This window comes from Salminus brasiliensis, chromosome 6 (assembly GCF_030463535.1).
Source record: "Salminus brasiliensis chromosome 6, fSalBra1.hap2, whole genome shotgun sequence".
NCBI lineage: Eukaryota > Metazoa > Chordata > Actinopteri > Characiformes > Bryconidae > Salminus > Salminus brasiliensis.
Genome location: NC_132883.1, coordinates 8,885,964 through 8,903,123, shown reverse-complemented (window position 1 = coordinate 8,903,123; position 17,160 = coordinate 8,885,964). Strand labels below are relative to the sequence as shown.

Sequence of the window (17,160 nt, the reverse complement as noted above, 5' to 3'; positions counted from 1 at the left end):
TTCTGACCACTGCTCAGGGTGTGTCGGTTTGGAGAACTTATCTAAAATATCTGAAAGTACTATATAGTCGCTGCTGCAAAAGTTCAAACTGACCCAGGTGCCATGTGTGGGCTGGCACTTGAACTGGCACATCTTAAAACAGCCGGCATGCCAACCGGCACATCCTCAAGCAGCCAGTACACCAACTAGCACACCATACAAGATGCTGGCACACCACCTGGCACATCCTAAAGCAGCCAGCACACTAGCTGGCACACCCTACAGTTGCTGCCACACCACCTGGCACATCCTAAATGATGTGTGCTGAGATTCTGTGCCAGCTGCTTACGGGTGTGCCAGTTGGAAGTGCAATCCGGAGGCTGGATGATGGTTGAACTTGACACCTGCGGTATCTTTAATATCACATTTTCTGTATAAACCCAACATGAGTTACTGGTTCTTTGAAAAAAAAAAGACACTGAACAAAGTAGTATATATATATATATATATATATATATATATATATATATATATATATATATATATATATATATATATATAAGACCATATAATAATAATAATAATAATAATAATAATGATACACCTTGATCATGCTGGGTTGTTTTTTTTTTCCTTTATTTTTCATGTTAAAAGAATTTTCTACTCAATTTTACCTTTACATTTACATTAAAGCTGTAAAATATCTTCAGCACTTTTTTCTTGTAGAGGGGATCAGAATGGTGAATTCTTCTGTATGCACACTAAAATGTTCAGGGGCGGTGGGTTAATTACTGGGCACAAATCCCTGGCAGTGCCCCTGGGTGGTGCTAGATACCTCCTTGATGCGAGGTTTCTGCAGGCTGGGCTGTCCCTTACTCTCCCTCCCAATGCTATGACAACATGTGAAGCCCAGCCCCGCGCGAGCTGTGCTTGTAGTTACCCCGCAGACACCGGAGCGGCAGTACTGGTAGACTCTGCTGTTTTTACAACATCAACCAAAGAACAGTTCGAGCAGAGGAGCCAACATGCCGAAGCGAGAGGAGAAGCCCAAACTGGTGAAAATGAGGAGAGTCGGACAGGCTAGGAAGTTCGGGGTAGCCGCGATGACCCTGGAAGAGCTGGTCAAGAAGGGGAGCAAGTTATTTCAGGTGGGATAAAAGCAGCGCTGCTCTTCAGAGACCTGGGTGAAGTTTTCCTGAACCTCTTTTTGATTTTCTCGTTTTAAGCAGATCTCTGCCTCGAAGGAGAAGCTGCAGTGCTGTCTGTTTGAGGACGGGACAGTGCTGACGGAGGACTACTTCCAGCACCTTCCCGACAACACTGAAGTAGTTCTGCTGTCTGCTGGTCAGAGCTGGAGCGGCTGTGAGTGTCTGAGATAAGCAGCAGTTTAAAACACGGATATTACAGAAAACAAAACTCTTTAACAGGGAGATACGAGCTCTGTCCAGCTCTGTCCAGCTCTGTCCGGCTCTGTCCGGCTCTGTCTTTCTCTCCGCGCTATGGAAAAACACTGGCTTTTGTCGAAATGCTGGGAAACTGAAACTCCTGACTTACCGTCCATGAGCACAGCCTCGTTTTCCTGAAATCCTGACCGGAAAGCGATGACCGCTTTTCCCAAAATCGTCACCGCACAGCGGATGTGTCCAGTGTTACGTAACACCGCGAGCGCTAAACCTGTTACAACACTAAGTGCTCATTTACCACCAACCGTGTTGACGTAACACCGGCAAGTGACGTGGACTGAACTCAAAATCGTGACGTATTATCCCGAAATAATCACTATTTTTCTTAACATTGTGATGTTATACCTATTTAATGACTGCGTTCCCCAAATTGTGAGGTATGTTCCCAAATTTGTGATGTATTATCCTGAGAGACAAAATTTACATATTATCCAAAAGTAATGATTCATTAATGAGTAGTTTTTCCAAAATCTGAATGTATTCTCCTTAATTTCTGGAAATCATGACTTATTATCCCGAAATAATGACTACTTTTCTCAAAATCGTGATATATTACCTGCACATTTTCACAAAACTTAACGTCTTATTCTGAGACACACTCATTTTCTCAAAACCAACGTATTATCCAAGACTATTAATGATTAATTTTTCCAATATCTGAATGTATTTTCCTGAAATACAGACTTATTTTCTGAAAATTACATATTATCCACAAATATTGATTATTCCAAAACAAACTTTTAAACAAATCGTAACACATTATTCTGATGACTGATCTTAACGTTTGGTCCTAAAGTAGTCATATATGGTGAGCCTTTCCTAAACTTTCACCTATTATCCTGAAAAAATATTTACTTTTTTGGAATTTAATAACATCCAGGAAGGTCAAAATAGTGACATGCCTTAACATAAGGGTAAAATCCCTATGAAATGTAAAAAAAAAAAAATTATTGTTTAATGTTTTAACACAATCTAGAGAAACAGATCAGTCTTTTAATGCAGTTTTTAAATGTGGAAATACTGCTGCCAGCTCCACACAGTTCTGTCAATTTCAGTCTAAAGCTATTTGTGTTTTTAATTTCCATCTCCAGCAGTAGTTTACGACATCGGCCAAGTTCTGGGTTTGGACAGACACACAGACGAGCTCATCAGTGCAGCCAAAAACCTGCTGATGGATGATGGTAAAGAGCTTCCTGCTAAAAGGAGAAAACTGCTGGGGGATCTTCTGTACAATCTGAAAGACAGCGCAGAGCTGGAGAGCAGGGTGGACGATGAGGGCTGGTTTGAAGGTAATGATGGTTTTCAGTTCAAGCTGAAAAAGTAAATTAATGACGTGTGTGGAGAAGCCTAACCTTATTAGAGTACTGGTAAAGAAAAGTGTTAACTGCAGTGGAAAGAACTGATGTTTCAGGCTTTGAAAGGCTGAAGTAATTGAATAAAAAAAATGACAGCATGTTTCTGAGTACTTTAACAGGAGGGGGTCTTTCAGGCCACATGTTTGATTTTTTTTATTCAACCAGTGTACTAAAAAAATCAATCAAGAACAGACTGTATAATAATCAGTAACAGTCTTGTTACAAACACAAATACACCAATAAAGTAGTTACAGCAAGAAAGACTCATTACAGATAGTTCTGTCTGACTCTTGTTTTGCACCTTTTTTATATTTCCCCCCAATATAGCTACCCAGGTCTACTGCTAAAGCAATGTCATTGAAAAGCTTAAGGCACTTGGAGGAATAAGCCTCACTGCCCAGTCTTTTACACCACCTAACGGATGCCTGTGTTGGCAAGCATTAAACAGAGTAAATGGGGAAAGGGAGGACTACTCTACCCTCCCAGAAATAGCGAGGTCAATTTTGAGCCTTTTGGAATCCCAGCTGTGGATGGGTGTTAACAGATGTTTAAATTCAGTAGTAGTGGCCATTATTCAGATTATTTCTTTATTCACAGTATCTTTAAATATCCATTTCCAGGCATCGACTCAAGATTTAAGACCAAGTCTGCATATATGAAATACAACTGTGAACAAAGGATACGAGGCTACCTGAAAGAGGTAGGACTGGGCTAGCTGTTTCTTTTCTCATTTCAAGCATTTTCATATATTTTCATGTATTTATATGATTTTGTATAAATGACATAACTAAGGATGTCCTGATCAGGTTATTTTGCCCCTCGATCTGATCTGAGTCTCTTAATGCTGAGTATCGGCCGATAGAGATCCGATCTGTGTGTTTGTATAACTACTCCATCTACACAGTTTAGATAAGATGAGCTGCTGATTAATATGTGCAGTAAAATCTCTTTATTTTTATTAGCAGTTTCTATAAGGAGACATTCTGGACTGATTGCTTAACTTTAGTAGAGACTTTTCATAAAATGTTTTATAGTGTTTAATATCTTATGATCCATTCAGCTCCCAGTTTCAATAAGACGTACTTCAGTGCTGGTTTTAAAGCAAAGAAAGGTGTGTGGTTCTCCCGCTGGTAAAACGGAGCGTTTCTGCTATGGTATTATTTAGTTTGAGATATTAAGTTCCACTGTAAAACTGCAGACTGCAGACACTTTTTTTTATTTACCCTCTGAGAATGTCCGTCCTGCTGCCATCTGGGAATGATGTCTTATAATGGTGCCTTGAGGCCTGCAGATGGTGTTCTGAACACAGTGGTGAAAATAAAAATAAAAGACTCTGAACTGGATTGGGTGATCAAATTGTGTGAGTAGTGTCCTTGCCCAGCTGGAGAATCGAACCCTAGTCTGCCACGAGGAGGACAGTGGTGTTACCTACTGCACTGCACAGTGCTTGGCTGTTGGTTTTATTTGTGTTTGCTTCTCTGCAGGTGGATGGGCATGCTCAGACTATTCAGAACGCTAAGAAGAAAGCTGAATATAAGAAGTTGGTGGTGAGCATGGCGGAACGGCTGAAATCTCTGCGTTATCACGGTTGCTACTTTGACAGGACAGAGAAGGAACGAAATCGCCTCTGCACTAACGAAGGATGGTTCACCTGCCAGGTACCATAGATACGGTGCTATGTTCACCTTTAATGTCAGCTAGCGCAGCTAAGGCTACGTTAATACAGCAGGTAACGTGGCCCAAATCCCATGCATTTTTTTAGGCTGTTCAGATATTATGACCCATATCTGACATGAGTCTGAACAGTTTGACATGACATGCATGTACAGAAGAGCAGTGCTTCACGTGAAGTTTCGGACTGAGATTGAGTCGCGTATTGGATGTGTATGTATTTTAATGCCACATAAGTGGCCCAAACTGAACCGATGAAGTCAGATTTGATGTGATTACACATCTCATGAAGAAGCTCTCTTTTGGGCCGCTTTGACCTGCTGTGTGAGCGCAGCCTAAATGTAAAAGTTGAAACTTGTAATAATGTTCATTAGGGGATAGGATCTGCTTCCCATCAGGATACATGCTGAATTAATTCCTGATTGTTTTTGGACTTTAAAAGGGTGCCTTTGATCAGGAGAAGTGTGGGTCTCTTCATTCAATAAACCCATACGGCAACCGGGAGAGCAGAATTCTCTTTAGCACCTGGAATCTGGACCACAGGTGAGTAGAGCGTTAGAAATAGGTAAGGCAGCATGAAAACATTTGGTCACTCTTAGTCAAATTACATGTTGTGTTGATAAATAAATTATTTGTGAAAACATGTGCTGTGAACAGGGGTGTCCAAACGTTTACATATGACTAGTCATAATTGATTACTTCCAGTGTTTTTTTTTCTAGTTAATGATTTTACTGTGACCTGAAAGTACAGCCGTGTGACTTAAAGTTAATAAGAGATTTTATTAAACTCTGTTTCAGGATCGAGAAGAAAAGAACAGTCATACCGGCCATTGTTGATGCTCTTCACGGTAACAAGAGTAGTGACATAAACATGGACTATTTCTACAAACTGCTGTTCACTCGAGAAAATCTCAAACTGGTTCACATCGTCTGCCACAAGAAAGGGGCTCATGACTTAACATGTGATTCACGGCAGTTTTACAAACAGGCTAAAAAGACTTCAAGGTGATTGGCATGGTCACCTCAGGGCTTCCACAGATTAGTCAGAGTGGTGCTTTTTCTCCTCCAGACGCTGGAAAAGAGCCAGGTAGAACATTTTTAAATATTGAATCATTGAGCGATGTTTTTAATTTCAATTCATTTTATTTTTTTTTATGTAAAATTAAGATGTGCCTTTAGACTTTACTGTGAAGACTGATGAGAACTTGAACCAGGAAATTCCTCCAACATCAGGAATTCTGAATCTACTCTTACACATACCTATTTAATTTTTTACATGTTGTTTTTTTTTTTTTTTTTTTTTTTTTTTTACAGGGCCAAATGTTTTTTTTATGCAGCAAAAATATTCCTCAATGAATCTTGATATTTTTTTTTTTAATATGATTTAATTTAATATGAGCTTATTAAATCGCTCAGCCCACTAGGCAATGAGGCTGTGTACGGAAGAAAAACAGCATTATTATTTTTTCATTATTTAGAAAAGAAAAAAAAAAAAAAAAAAAAGAAAGGGCCTGTCATAAAAGTGAAAAACACATTACACTCAATCAAGTGGTTTTATTTTCAAGCCACAACAAGAATTCCACTCTTCTCAGCTCTGTAAGTGTTTATTTTGATGGCGAGAGTACTGTAGCTTTGCAAGGCATAAAATGGAACAATACAATCGACTGTTTAAATATATTTTACAAACATGGTATCTGGTAGCAAAATTAGCACTAATTTGAATACAAAAATATACACATCTGTAGCCATAAATCAAACTTAAGAATTTGATGCCTTTCACAATTTATACAGACATGCAGATATAAAATAAGTTAAATGTTTAGTCTTTGAATATAAAGTTAGTGCAAATGTTTTATACAACAAACTATACATGATATGAAACGCACAATTGCAAATTTACAATAATTAATGTAACTCATTTTGCTGAGAGCATAATTAATACACATCAGAAGCTCAGAGGTGGATGGGTAAAGGATATAACTAAGTACATTTTTCTATTATAGAACAGAGGCAGTTGTCATTTGTCATGGATTTTTTTTTCTTTGACAACAGAAATGCACCAACTGAAAAACTTTCAACTGAGAATTAGACAGACACTTTCAGTAGGGTATATGTACACATAAAAATCCCATTCAGACTTTTAAAATTCAGACTTTTTTTTCAGAAAATTAAACACCTAGAGTTTTCTGAATGAGGCACTTGACCTGTAAAATGTTTACAGCTGGCTGTGTTAAAACAACTGGGTCATGCTTCACTCAACAGAACACATTAAAATGAATTACTGAGGCTGAAATTGCTGGTTTGTGAAGAATCAGCTGCACCACAAAACTGCTCCAGCAAATCGGCCTGTCTGCACAAACACCGATCACATGATATGATAACAGCATTAAGGTGCATTTACCTAGTCTGGCCAAAACTACTACTCGTTACCAAATACCAGCCTCAAAAATATACATTTACTTCTTTTAGGCAACACTGTGATAAAATAATTTCAGGCCTCAGATCACTTTAGCTTTGTAAATTGGCAGACTGTAGTGACACTGATTCACTGAAAGAAGGCTTTGATTAAAAACCTCAACCATTAACTGTGATTCTAGTAATAGTACCAGTGCTTCCCTGAATTAACCAGATCTGTCCCTTTTCAAAATAAACAGCAAAAGCCTCTTAAAAGGGACATTTTCAGGATGTGTTATTAAAAAGATAAAACTTACTCCTGCCCCCACCCACATAAACTCCCTAAAAAGATTAAAAAGTCTTTATAACAACTCCAGAAGTGAAGTTTTCCCAAGTGGAACCAGTTCAGTCGTCTTTTGAAATCTTCCAAATCTGTGCCACAGGATTCTGCCATCAACTTGCTCAATGAAATCACCTGTTTTTTCAGAACCACTGGTACAGTGGATCCATTAGAGTTCCACTCAGCCACTGTGTGCATGTCTGGGTCATGTCTGCTCTTCATCACTATCGTCTTTGGCGTAGTAATGGCGTCTCCTGTACTCTCGTCTGCTAATGCCTTCTGTGGCAGTGGAAGTCCTCTGTGAAAAGTCCTGCAAAAATAGACACATGAACACGTGTTGACGCTGGAACCAAAATGCCTAGAATCACCGGAGACGTTTTAATGACGGCCCAGTCATGTTGAAGGGGATGCTGAGGGAATATCAGTCAATGCCAACAAAAATGTCAACAATTAGCATTACAAAAGACTAACATTTATAGAGGGTTGCAAATGCAGTAAATTAAATGAAATTCCATCATTGTGCATCCTTCATGCTGCAGTTTGGATGCAGTTGACTCTTACGCTAAACCAACATCTTGTGCTGTTTGAGCCAAATTTCTGCTTTTAGGTAGAACACTATAATAACCAAAACTATAAAATCACCATCAATCCTATAATCAATCACAGCCAACAAACCATAATCGTTCCTCAAAATAAAACCCTGACCAGATAACCATCATCTGTAATAGTGTCACATCAATAATTGCTAAAGGACAGTCATAACTATCACCAACAATCCGGTGCCCTTTCTTAGTTTGCAGTTTGACGCACACAATTTAAATATTCCCCTGATCTCTTTCACAGAATACAGGAGAACCTGATGGACAAACATTCATTCAAGTCTTTGTAGAGACTTGTCCGATACAGATCAATACAAATTTTAGGATCTTTAAAATCTTTAAAGGAACCCCTGTCTTACATATTGTACTTGCTCTAAAATATTAGAGCATGGCAAGTAAAGCAACCCAATAATAAATGACTATTATTAATGCACCTTTTTGATACCAGATTTTCAGAGGTATCTGCCAGTACAGAGCAACTGACTGATGGATGGCTATAAATCTTGTTATTTAAGGGTTTTTTTTTTATATATACACATCTGATCCCAAATGAGATCTAATGGTGGTTACTGTGGTTGGTGTGGCATAACAGATAACACCACTACCTACCAGTGAGCTACCACACCATGTGGGAGACTGGGGTTCGATTCCCAGGATGGGTGACCATGTTGCACTACACCAATAAGAGTCCTTGGGCAAGACTCCTAACACTTCATTGGCACACCTGTGTAATATGTGCAACCCTGGAAGTCGCTCTGGATAAGAGCGTCAGCTAAATGCCGTAAATGTAAATCTAATAAGCTTGAAAGAACAGCATTCACTGGTTGAGTATCTGCACATTTGAAAGGTTTTAGAGCTATGAAAAAAATTAACTGACAATGCAGAAACACGTGCAGGAAGAGAAATATAAAGTTGCTAATCTTCACCAAACAGCCTTTAATTAGTGTTTAAAATTCACATTTCAGAGCAGTGAAAAGTGTTTATGCAGCGATTTCACATTCAGCTACACGTCTTCATGTAAACTTAAGTTTTACATTTAAACATCTGCTTAAACTCAACTTTTGGTTTCAGAAGCTCCACTGAGTGTCTGTTTAATGGTAATAACCATTTATGACTGGCTTTTACTGGCTGTTTAAACGTTTGGTTTCATGAAGTATGCAAACTAAAAGTGTATAGGTGCCGGTATCTGATAAAAGGATAAAGGTGCACGTATTCGTCACTGTACAGTGTGGACTGTACAGCGAAATGTGTCCTCCGCATTTAACCCATCTGGTAGTGAACACACACTCACACACACACGTGTTAGGGGCAGTGAGTACACACACACACCCAGAGCGGTGGGCAGCCAACTCCAGCGCCCGGGGAGCAGAGAGGGTAAAGGGCCTTGCTCAAGGGCCCAACAGTGGCAGCTTGCCGAGCCCGGGGATCGAACCCACAACCCTGTTATCGATATCCCGGCGCTCTAACCGCTGAGCCACCACTGCCCCCAGATACAGATACTGTAAGATTTCTCCAGTAGTAGGCTGGGTATTATGCAGCAGTCTGATGCTGCAGTAAAAAAAGGTCATCCTGTAAAAGTAGTGGGTCAGCTTTTACCATGGTATTTGACTTCTTGAATTCTTTGCATTGCACTTATTTGCATAAAACACCATCCTAAGGCTTACATGATTTGCTTGCATGCACTGTCTGATCTGTAAACCTAAACTAAAACCCTGAATATTTGATTAGTCGTGGTTAGATCTGGGAAAACAGGCATGTGGGGAGGACTCCACACCGAATACCGTACATGTCTCGTTGGCCAAATTAAACTCAGCTCATGTGCGATCGTACCTGAACTGTGTCCAGGTTTCCGAAGAACTGTTCCACTGGGAAAATGTGGTTACTGTCCTCATCGAAGAAAACACTGAGGTCGGTTTGCTCGGCTGCTCCGCTCGCCGCCGTGTCCTCCATCTTCATCTTCCCCGCAGCGGGGTTCAATTTCCCCGCATTGTTCTCCTTCCCTCGCCGCTCTTTAGACGTCGCCGGTCCGGCTTGACTTTTTGCACTTTCGCCCAAATTCCCGATCGCCCTCTCCTCTCCTCCTGCCCCTCCTGCTCCTCCTCCTCCTCCTCCTCCGTCGTGAGAGGATCTGTTGTTGGGGAGCCGTTTTCTCTCCCCGCTTTCTCCAGCCATCTGCTGCGGCTGCCTCCTGCTTTCCCTCCCAGCCGCGGTCACTAACCTGCGTAGTGCCTTCCTCCTCCTCCTCCTCCTCCTCCTCACACACTGCTGCGTTGAACAAGAAACACCAGCATGAGTTAAACTGTGTGTGTGTGTGTGTGTGTGTGTGTGTGTGTCAGGTTAAAGACAGTAAGTGTATCTAAGTGTGTGTGTGTTTACAAGGTGCTAGTGCTGATAAGACCCCGGGCGGGCGGAAGCTGGGGGGGAAGAGGAGGAGGAGGAGGAGGAGACAGAGGAGGCACAGGCGGAGGCTTTGGCAGTGACACTAACCTTGCTTGAACTTTTCACTCCGAGCCGGTTTAAAGAGACAGTGCACTCTTCTCTCCAGTCCCCGTAAATCTACACAAGAAAATAAACAGACGTCCTAGCTACTAAATTAACATAGCAGAGCTCTGTCGAAGACGCAAGACCTCCCAAGCTCGCTATAGCCAACATTACGACTAACGCCAGTGTCGGACCTAGCGCCAAGTTACAGCTGGAGAGCATTAGCTAATACCTCGGTATTTATCTACCCGTTGACTCCGCACTAACCCCTGCTTTAGTAAAACAGGCTGGTGCTAGCGAACTCGACAGCGCGCCGTTAGTGAGTCAGTCCTCCCAGTGTTGTTGAAGTTCAGGGCAGAGCCTGCCGACAAAGACCCACTGTTTATTTCCACTAGCTTTCCGTCTGCAGCGCCCTAAATTAAAGTAAATGGACACGTTACCAGTTAAAGTCACCTAGCTGAATTAACTGACTAAGAACTGCATTAACCCACCCGTCCAGCTCTCATCTGAGAAGACGCCGTGCTGGCCGAGCCTGGCTCCGCTTCTGCCGCTGACTGCTCCTCCGGCAGCTGCTGCTCCTCCGGCGCCGCCAGGACTGAAGCTCCGCCCAACCGGGTGACGGAGCAGCAGACCGGCCGAGCTTTCACCTTTATCACGGCTGGGCGATACCACTCGATCCGATAATCCGGTAACACCACGATAATCTACAGCTAGTGTCCCCATACTAATACTGATCATCTTTAAAGTCTTCCTGTGCGCAGAAATGAACGCTTCGGTTCGGATTTCTCTGGAAAAAATAACCAAAAAAAAAACACATTAAATTACATAAACTGCTATAAAACAGAGAGACAAGCAAAAGTAGCGTCTACCAGACCTTCACTTTATATGCTACCCATATCCTTTTCACTTCTCCATGCACTAAGAGCACATCCAGTTTAATTAAACATGACTGATTAATTAGCCCTAATGATGATAAATCCTAATGGTGTCATTGTGCAGAAATGTTTTTAATAATCACTTAATTTACTGCATAATTGATCATAAAGATTCTAGGGAAATTCTAGGGAAAGAGTCTAGGGAAATTTGCCAATTCACCAGATGGCCACGAGATGGAACCAGATGTCAAAAGCATTAAATGCTGCTGAAAGCTCCCTCACATAGTTCAGACATTTACATTTAGGGCATTTAGCAGACGCTCTTATCCAGAGACTTACAAAAGTGCATCACGGTTTACTCAAGAATAACCTCAGCTAGTTCGAACAGACTGAAAATTTAAAGATACCTCTAAGCTCAGACACTACTAAACACAAGTCTATAAGGAGACCACTCCGCTATTCGCCCAAGTACTCTCTGAAGATGAGGGTCTTCAGTCTGGGTTTGAAGACCCAGGAGAAGCTCGTTCCACCACTTTGGTACCAGGACAGATCTGAATCTTAAGGGATGACTGGCCAAGCTGAGCCGTACTTGTGAATGTGAATAACTCGAAGGGCTCTTTGTACAGATCGGCTTTTGACCGTTGCCATTAAGTACGGAGGGGCTGTTCCAGTCTTGGCTTTGTAGGCCAGAGTCAGGGGTTTGAATCTGATGTGGGCAGCAGCTACAGGAAGCCAGTGAAGAGAACACAGCAGTGGAGTCACATGGCTGAATTTAGGAACATTGAAGACGACCCGTGCCGCTGCATTCTGGATGAGTTGCAGGGGTCTGATGGTGCGCAAAGGGAGACCAGCCAGAATAGAGCTGCAGTAGTCAAGTCTGGAAGTGATGAGAGACTGAACGAGCACCTGGGTGACTCTACTTGAGAGGAAGGGTCAAATTCTCTGGATGTTGTACAGGAGAAATCTGCATGACCGAGTTAGAGCTGCAACAGGACTTGAGAACGATAACTGATCATCCATGACTACAGCAAGGCTTCGAGCTTCTGTAGAAGGAGTGACCAGAAGGAGTTCTCAAAGGAGATGGTAAGTATGGGTGTACAGCAGCTCTGTCTTGCTGGGGTTGAGTTTGAGGTGGTGAGCAGTCATTCAAGAAGAGATGTCAGCTGAGATGCGGGTAGAAACCTGTGTGTCAGACGGTGGGAAAGAAAGGATGAGTTGAGTGTCGTCGGCGTAACAGTGGTAAGAGAATCCATGAGAGGATATCACTTTACCAAGAGAGCCAGTGTAAAGCCAGAGTGAGAAAAGAAGAGGACCAAGAAGGAGCGGACGTTTCCCTTTGCCATGTTACCTGGTATGAGCGTCCCTGCAGGTACGATGCAAACCATCGACATGCAGAGCTGGTAATTCCAAGGCCGGCAAGGATAGACAGGAGGATCGTGTATCTATGTACAGTAAAGTGTTAATAGTGCAGATAAATAAACTTATGCTTGAACATAAGAGACTCATCTGTCCCCCTCCCACTTCCGGCCCCACTGAGAAGAGTTAAAGATGTTGTCTGCTGAGCAGCTCTGTGACAGCAACCTGCCCTTTGGTCCATAATGAAGGTGTGCAGTGGGTGACCATTATCATCCATGATGGAGAGCAGTTTGTGCAGTGTCCAGTCATTTAAGATAAATGAGGAAAATGGCTTTGTAGTGAAAGTGAGCCCTGGTCCTTATCACAACCACCGTATCTAAGCTGGAGAGTTTATCCACAATGAACCGTTTTACACCAAACCACTCTGAACAACTTTGTTTACAGCTCAAACACTGAATTTTATAGGAAAGGTGAAAAATCACAGTGGCCATTACCTGTCAAAAGTGGTCCATGGAAGGACAACAGGTAAACCGGAGACAGGGTTCTAGCCACTCAAGGCTCACCAAGCATTTCCAGTGGTGGTTTGGTACAGCTGTTGTTGCCTTTTAATCTGCCACTAAACTCACCCAGCATTAAACAGCCCACATTATTGTGGGTTCGATTCCCGGGCTTGGCAAGCTGCCACTGTTGGGCCCTTGAGCAAGGCCTTATACCCTCTCAGCTCCCCGGGCGCTGCCCACCGCCCACTGCTCTGGGTGTGTGTGTGTGTGTATTCACTGCCCCTAGTTCACTAGTGTGTGTGTGTGTTCACTACCACAGATGGGTTAAATGCAGAGGACACATTTTACTGTACATAGTACAGTGACAAATACGTGCACCTTTACCTTTACCTTGAAGCCCAACTACAAGCAGATGAACACTCTGTCTGTTGGATTGGGCCAGATGGGCTATCCCTTATTCTCCAGGGGTATCACCCCTCCCCTTTAGAGCCTAACTCAACACTGAAGACTGGGAATGCTAGGAAATCCTACATGTAGGGCCCGTTTACAGCTGAAACACACCTCCAATCAATCATTTTTTAATTGTCACCAAAACAATGTAATGGACCGAAGTTGGTGATATCGCCCCCTGCTGTTCCAGTGATTTTTAACCCGTCAGGCAGGAAATGAATGGTGGTTGGAAATAGTTTGAACACAAGCATCAGATGGCGCAGTTCAATCTATATCAGAACAAACCACAAGGGGGTGCTAGATTCATATTTCTGCTGCTAGTTTGATCACTGTAGTCTCCGTTGGTTCAGATCTCCTTGTATCCTGTTAAGTTCAAGTGACGTCAAGTGTGCGCGTGTTGAATGTTAACATAAGTGAGTTCAGCTGTCCATTATTGACCCACTAACAAAGGAAACTGGTCATTTTGCTTCCTATCTCTGGCCAGCGGTGGGTGAGGGAGTGCTACAACCAGGAACGCCCAGTCATTCCTAGAACTTGAACCAGGGACCTTCTATTTGCTGGCTCACCTCTCTTACAGACCAGACAGCCATCTCAACATTATGGGCCATTTTAATGCCATTCTTTTGTCACTAAACAAAATGTGTTCATTTAATAGGTTTAAGTACGCTAACTGAACACTTTATTAAGAAGCCCTAATCAGTCAAATACATGCAGCACATGCAGATACAAGCCAGTGACTTGAGGTAATGTTCACATCACGAATCAGAACAGGAAAAAGTATGACCTGGTTTTTAGCTTTAAGAATTTACTCTTAATAAATGTAACAGTGAGTGTCAGTTCTGCAGACATGAACGCCTTGTTGATGCTAGAGGTCAACTGAGAATAGCTAGCCTTGAACTGACAGAAATGATACAGTAACATTGCCAAACTAAGAAACTCCTTATCACTACAGGATGCAGAAAAGCTAGTACACGCTTTTATTATCTCAAGGCTAGATTACTGTGATGCACTTTTGTCAGGTTGTTCCAGCAGTTACCTCAATAAACTTCAGCATGTGCAAAATGCTGCAGACATGGTCCTTCCTAAAACTAGAAAATTTGACCATATCAGTCCAGTTCTATCAGCACTTCATTGGCTCCCAGTTAAATCCCGTATTGATTACAACATTCTTCTATTAACATATAAGGCCCTACATGGCCTCGCTTGACCTGCGGGATCTTATTGCAAACCATCAAGACTACTTAGATCTCAGGGTGCTGGCCTCTTACTCGTTCCCAAAATTCAGAAAACCTCAGCAGGGGGAAGATTCTTTTCTTATAAAGCCCCCCAACTCTGGAATAACCTTCCAGATAATGTTCGGGACTCAGACACAGTCTCAATCTTTAAATCTAAGCTGAAAACTCATCTGTTTATTTTAGCTTTTGGTAATTAATGTTTCTTAGATAAAGGTTGCAGGTCCAGGGGTTCGCGGACCCAGGGAATTGTAGTACACTGAGATGCTGGAGCTGTCGGAGCTGTTAGGAACATTGAAGACGACCCGTGCCAGTGCATTCTGGATGAGTTGCAGAGGTCTGATGGTGCGCAAAGGGAGACCAGCCAGAATAGAGCTGCAGTAGTCAAGTCTGGAAGTGATGAGAGACTGAACGAGCACCTGGGTGACTCTACTTGAGAGGAAGGGTCAAATTCTCTGGATGTTGTACAGGAGAAATCTGCATGACCGAGTTAGAGCTGCAACAGGACTTGAGAACGATAACTGATCATCCATGACTACAGCAAGGCTTCGAGCTTCTGTAGAAGGAGTGACCAGAAGGAGTTCTCAAAGGAGATGGCAAGATCATTGTGAGTTCCAGCAGTTCCCGGGATGTACAGCAGCTCTGTCTTGCTGGGGTTGAGTTTGAGGTGGTGAGCAGTCATTCAAGAAGAGATGTCAGCTGAGATGCGGGCAGAAACCTGTGTGTCAGACGGTGGGAAAGAAAGGATGAGTTGAGTGTCGTCGGCGTAACAGTGGTAAGAGAATCCATGAGAGGATATCACTTTACCAAGAGAGCCAGTGTAAAGCCAGAGTGAGAAAAGAAGAGGACCAAGAAGGAGCGGACGTTTCCCTTTGCCATGTTACCTGGTATGAGCGTCCCTGCAGGTACGATGCAAACCATCGACATGCAGAGCTGGTAATTCCAAGGCCGGCAAGGATAGACAGGAGGATCGTGTATCTATGTACAGTAAAGTGTTAATAGTGCAGATAAATAAACTTATGCTTGAACATAAGAGACTCATCTGTCCCCCTCCCACTTCCGGCCCCACTGAGAAGAGTTAAAGATGTTGTCTGCTGAGCAGCTCTGTGACAGCAACCTGCCCTTTGGTCCATAATGAAGGTGTGCAGTGGGTGACCATTATCATCCATGATGGAGAGCAGTTTGTGCAGTGTCCAGTCATTTAAGATAAATGAGGAAAATGGCTTTGTAGTCAAAGTGAGCCCTGGTCCTTATCACAACCACCGTATCTGAGCTGGAGAGTTTATCCACAATGAACCGTTTTACACCAAACCACTCTGAACAACTTTGTTTACAGCTCAAACACTGAATTTTATAGGAAAGGTGAAAAATCACAGTGGCCATTACCTGTCAAAAGTGGTCCATGGAAGGACAACAGGTAAACCGGAGACAGGGTTCTAGCCACTCAAGGCTCACCAAGCATTTCCAGTGGTGGTTTGGTACAGCTGTTGTTGCCTTTTAATCTGCCACTAAACTCACCCAGCATTAAACAGCCCACATTATTGTGGGTTCGATTCCCAGGCTTGGCAAGCTGTCACTGTTGGGCCCTTGAGCAAGGCCTTATACCCTCTCAGCTCCCCGGCGCTGGAGTTGGCTGCCCACCGCTCTGGGTGTGTGTGTGTGTGTACTCACTGCCCCTAGTTCACTAGTGTGTGTGTGTGTTCACTACCACAGATGGGTTAAATGCAGAGGACACATTTTACTGTACATAGTACAGTGACAAATACGTGCACCTTTACCTTTACCTTGAAGCCCAACTACAAGCAGATGAACACTCTGTCTGTTGGATTGGGCCAGATGGGCTATCCCTTATTCTCCAGGGGTATCACCCCTCCCCTTTAGAGCCTAACTCAACACTGAAGACTGGGAATGCTAGGAAATCCTACATGTAGGGCCCGTTTACAGCTGAAACACACCTCCAATCAATCATTTTTTAATTGTCACCAAAACAATGTAATGGACCGAAGTTGGTGATATCGCCCCCTGCTGTTCCAGTGATTTTTAACCCGTCAGGCAGGAAATGAATGGTGGTTGGAAATAGTTTGAACACAAGCATCAGATGGCGCAGTTCAATCTATATCAGAACAAACCACAAGGGGGTGCTAGATTCATATTTCTGCTGCTAGTTTGATCACTGTAGTCTCCGTTGGTTCAGATCTCCTTGTATCCTGTTAAGTTCAAGTGACGTCAAGTGTGTGCGTGTTGAATGTTAACATAAGTGAGTTCAGCTGTCCATTATTGACCCACTAACAAAGGAAACTGGTCATTTTGCTTCCTATCTCTGGCCAGCGGTGGGTGAGGGAGTGCTACAACCAGGAACGCCCAGTCATTCCTAGAACTTGAACCAGGGACCTTCTATTTGCTGGCTCACCTCTCTTACAGACCAGACAGCCATCTCAACATTATGGGCCATTTTAATGCCATTC

The 17,160-nt window shown here is 42.8% G+C and overlaps 2 protein-coding genes across 3 annotated transcripts; one reads left to right on the top strand and one right to left on the bottom strand.

The window, feature by feature from the left end:
• The first annotated feature begins 914 nt into the window (after positions 1-914).
• dffb (DNA fragmentation factor, beta polypeptide (caspase-activated DNase)) lies at positions 915-8,525 on the top strand. 2 transcript variants are annotated; one of them, XM_072681545.1, is made up of 7 exons: positions 915-1,127; positions 1,209-1,341; positions 2,537-2,731; positions 3,418-3,497; positions 4,282-4,455; positions 4,911-5,011; positions 5,267-8,525. In XM_072681545.1, exons 1-7 carry the CDS (start codon positions 1,005-1,007, stop codon positions 5,475-5,477), a joined length of 1,017 nt encoding a protein of 338 aa, XP_072537646.1. In that variant the 5' UTR covers positions 915-1,004; the 3' UTR covers positions 5,478-8,525. The 2 variants fall into 2 exon arrangements, with proteins under 2 accessions (XP_072537646.1, XP_072537645.1); XM_072681544.1 differs by having other exon boundaries at positions 2,534-2,731.
• On the bottom strand, positions 6,003-11,011 carry c6h1orf174 (chromosome 6 C1orf174 homolog). Its single transcript, XM_072681547.1, has 4 exons — positions 10,774-11,011; positions 10,289-10,357; positions 9,632-10,066; positions 6,003-7,512 (listed from the first exon to the last, which is right to left on the bottom strand). The coding sequence occupies exons 1-4, from the start codon at positions 10,786-10,788 to the stop codon at positions 7,408-7,410; spliced, it is 624 nt and encodes a 207-aa protein (XP_072537648.1). The 5' UTR covers positions 10,789-11,011; the 3' UTR covers positions 6,003-7,407.
• Between the last annotated feature and the right edge of the window lie 6,149 nt (positions 11,012-17,160).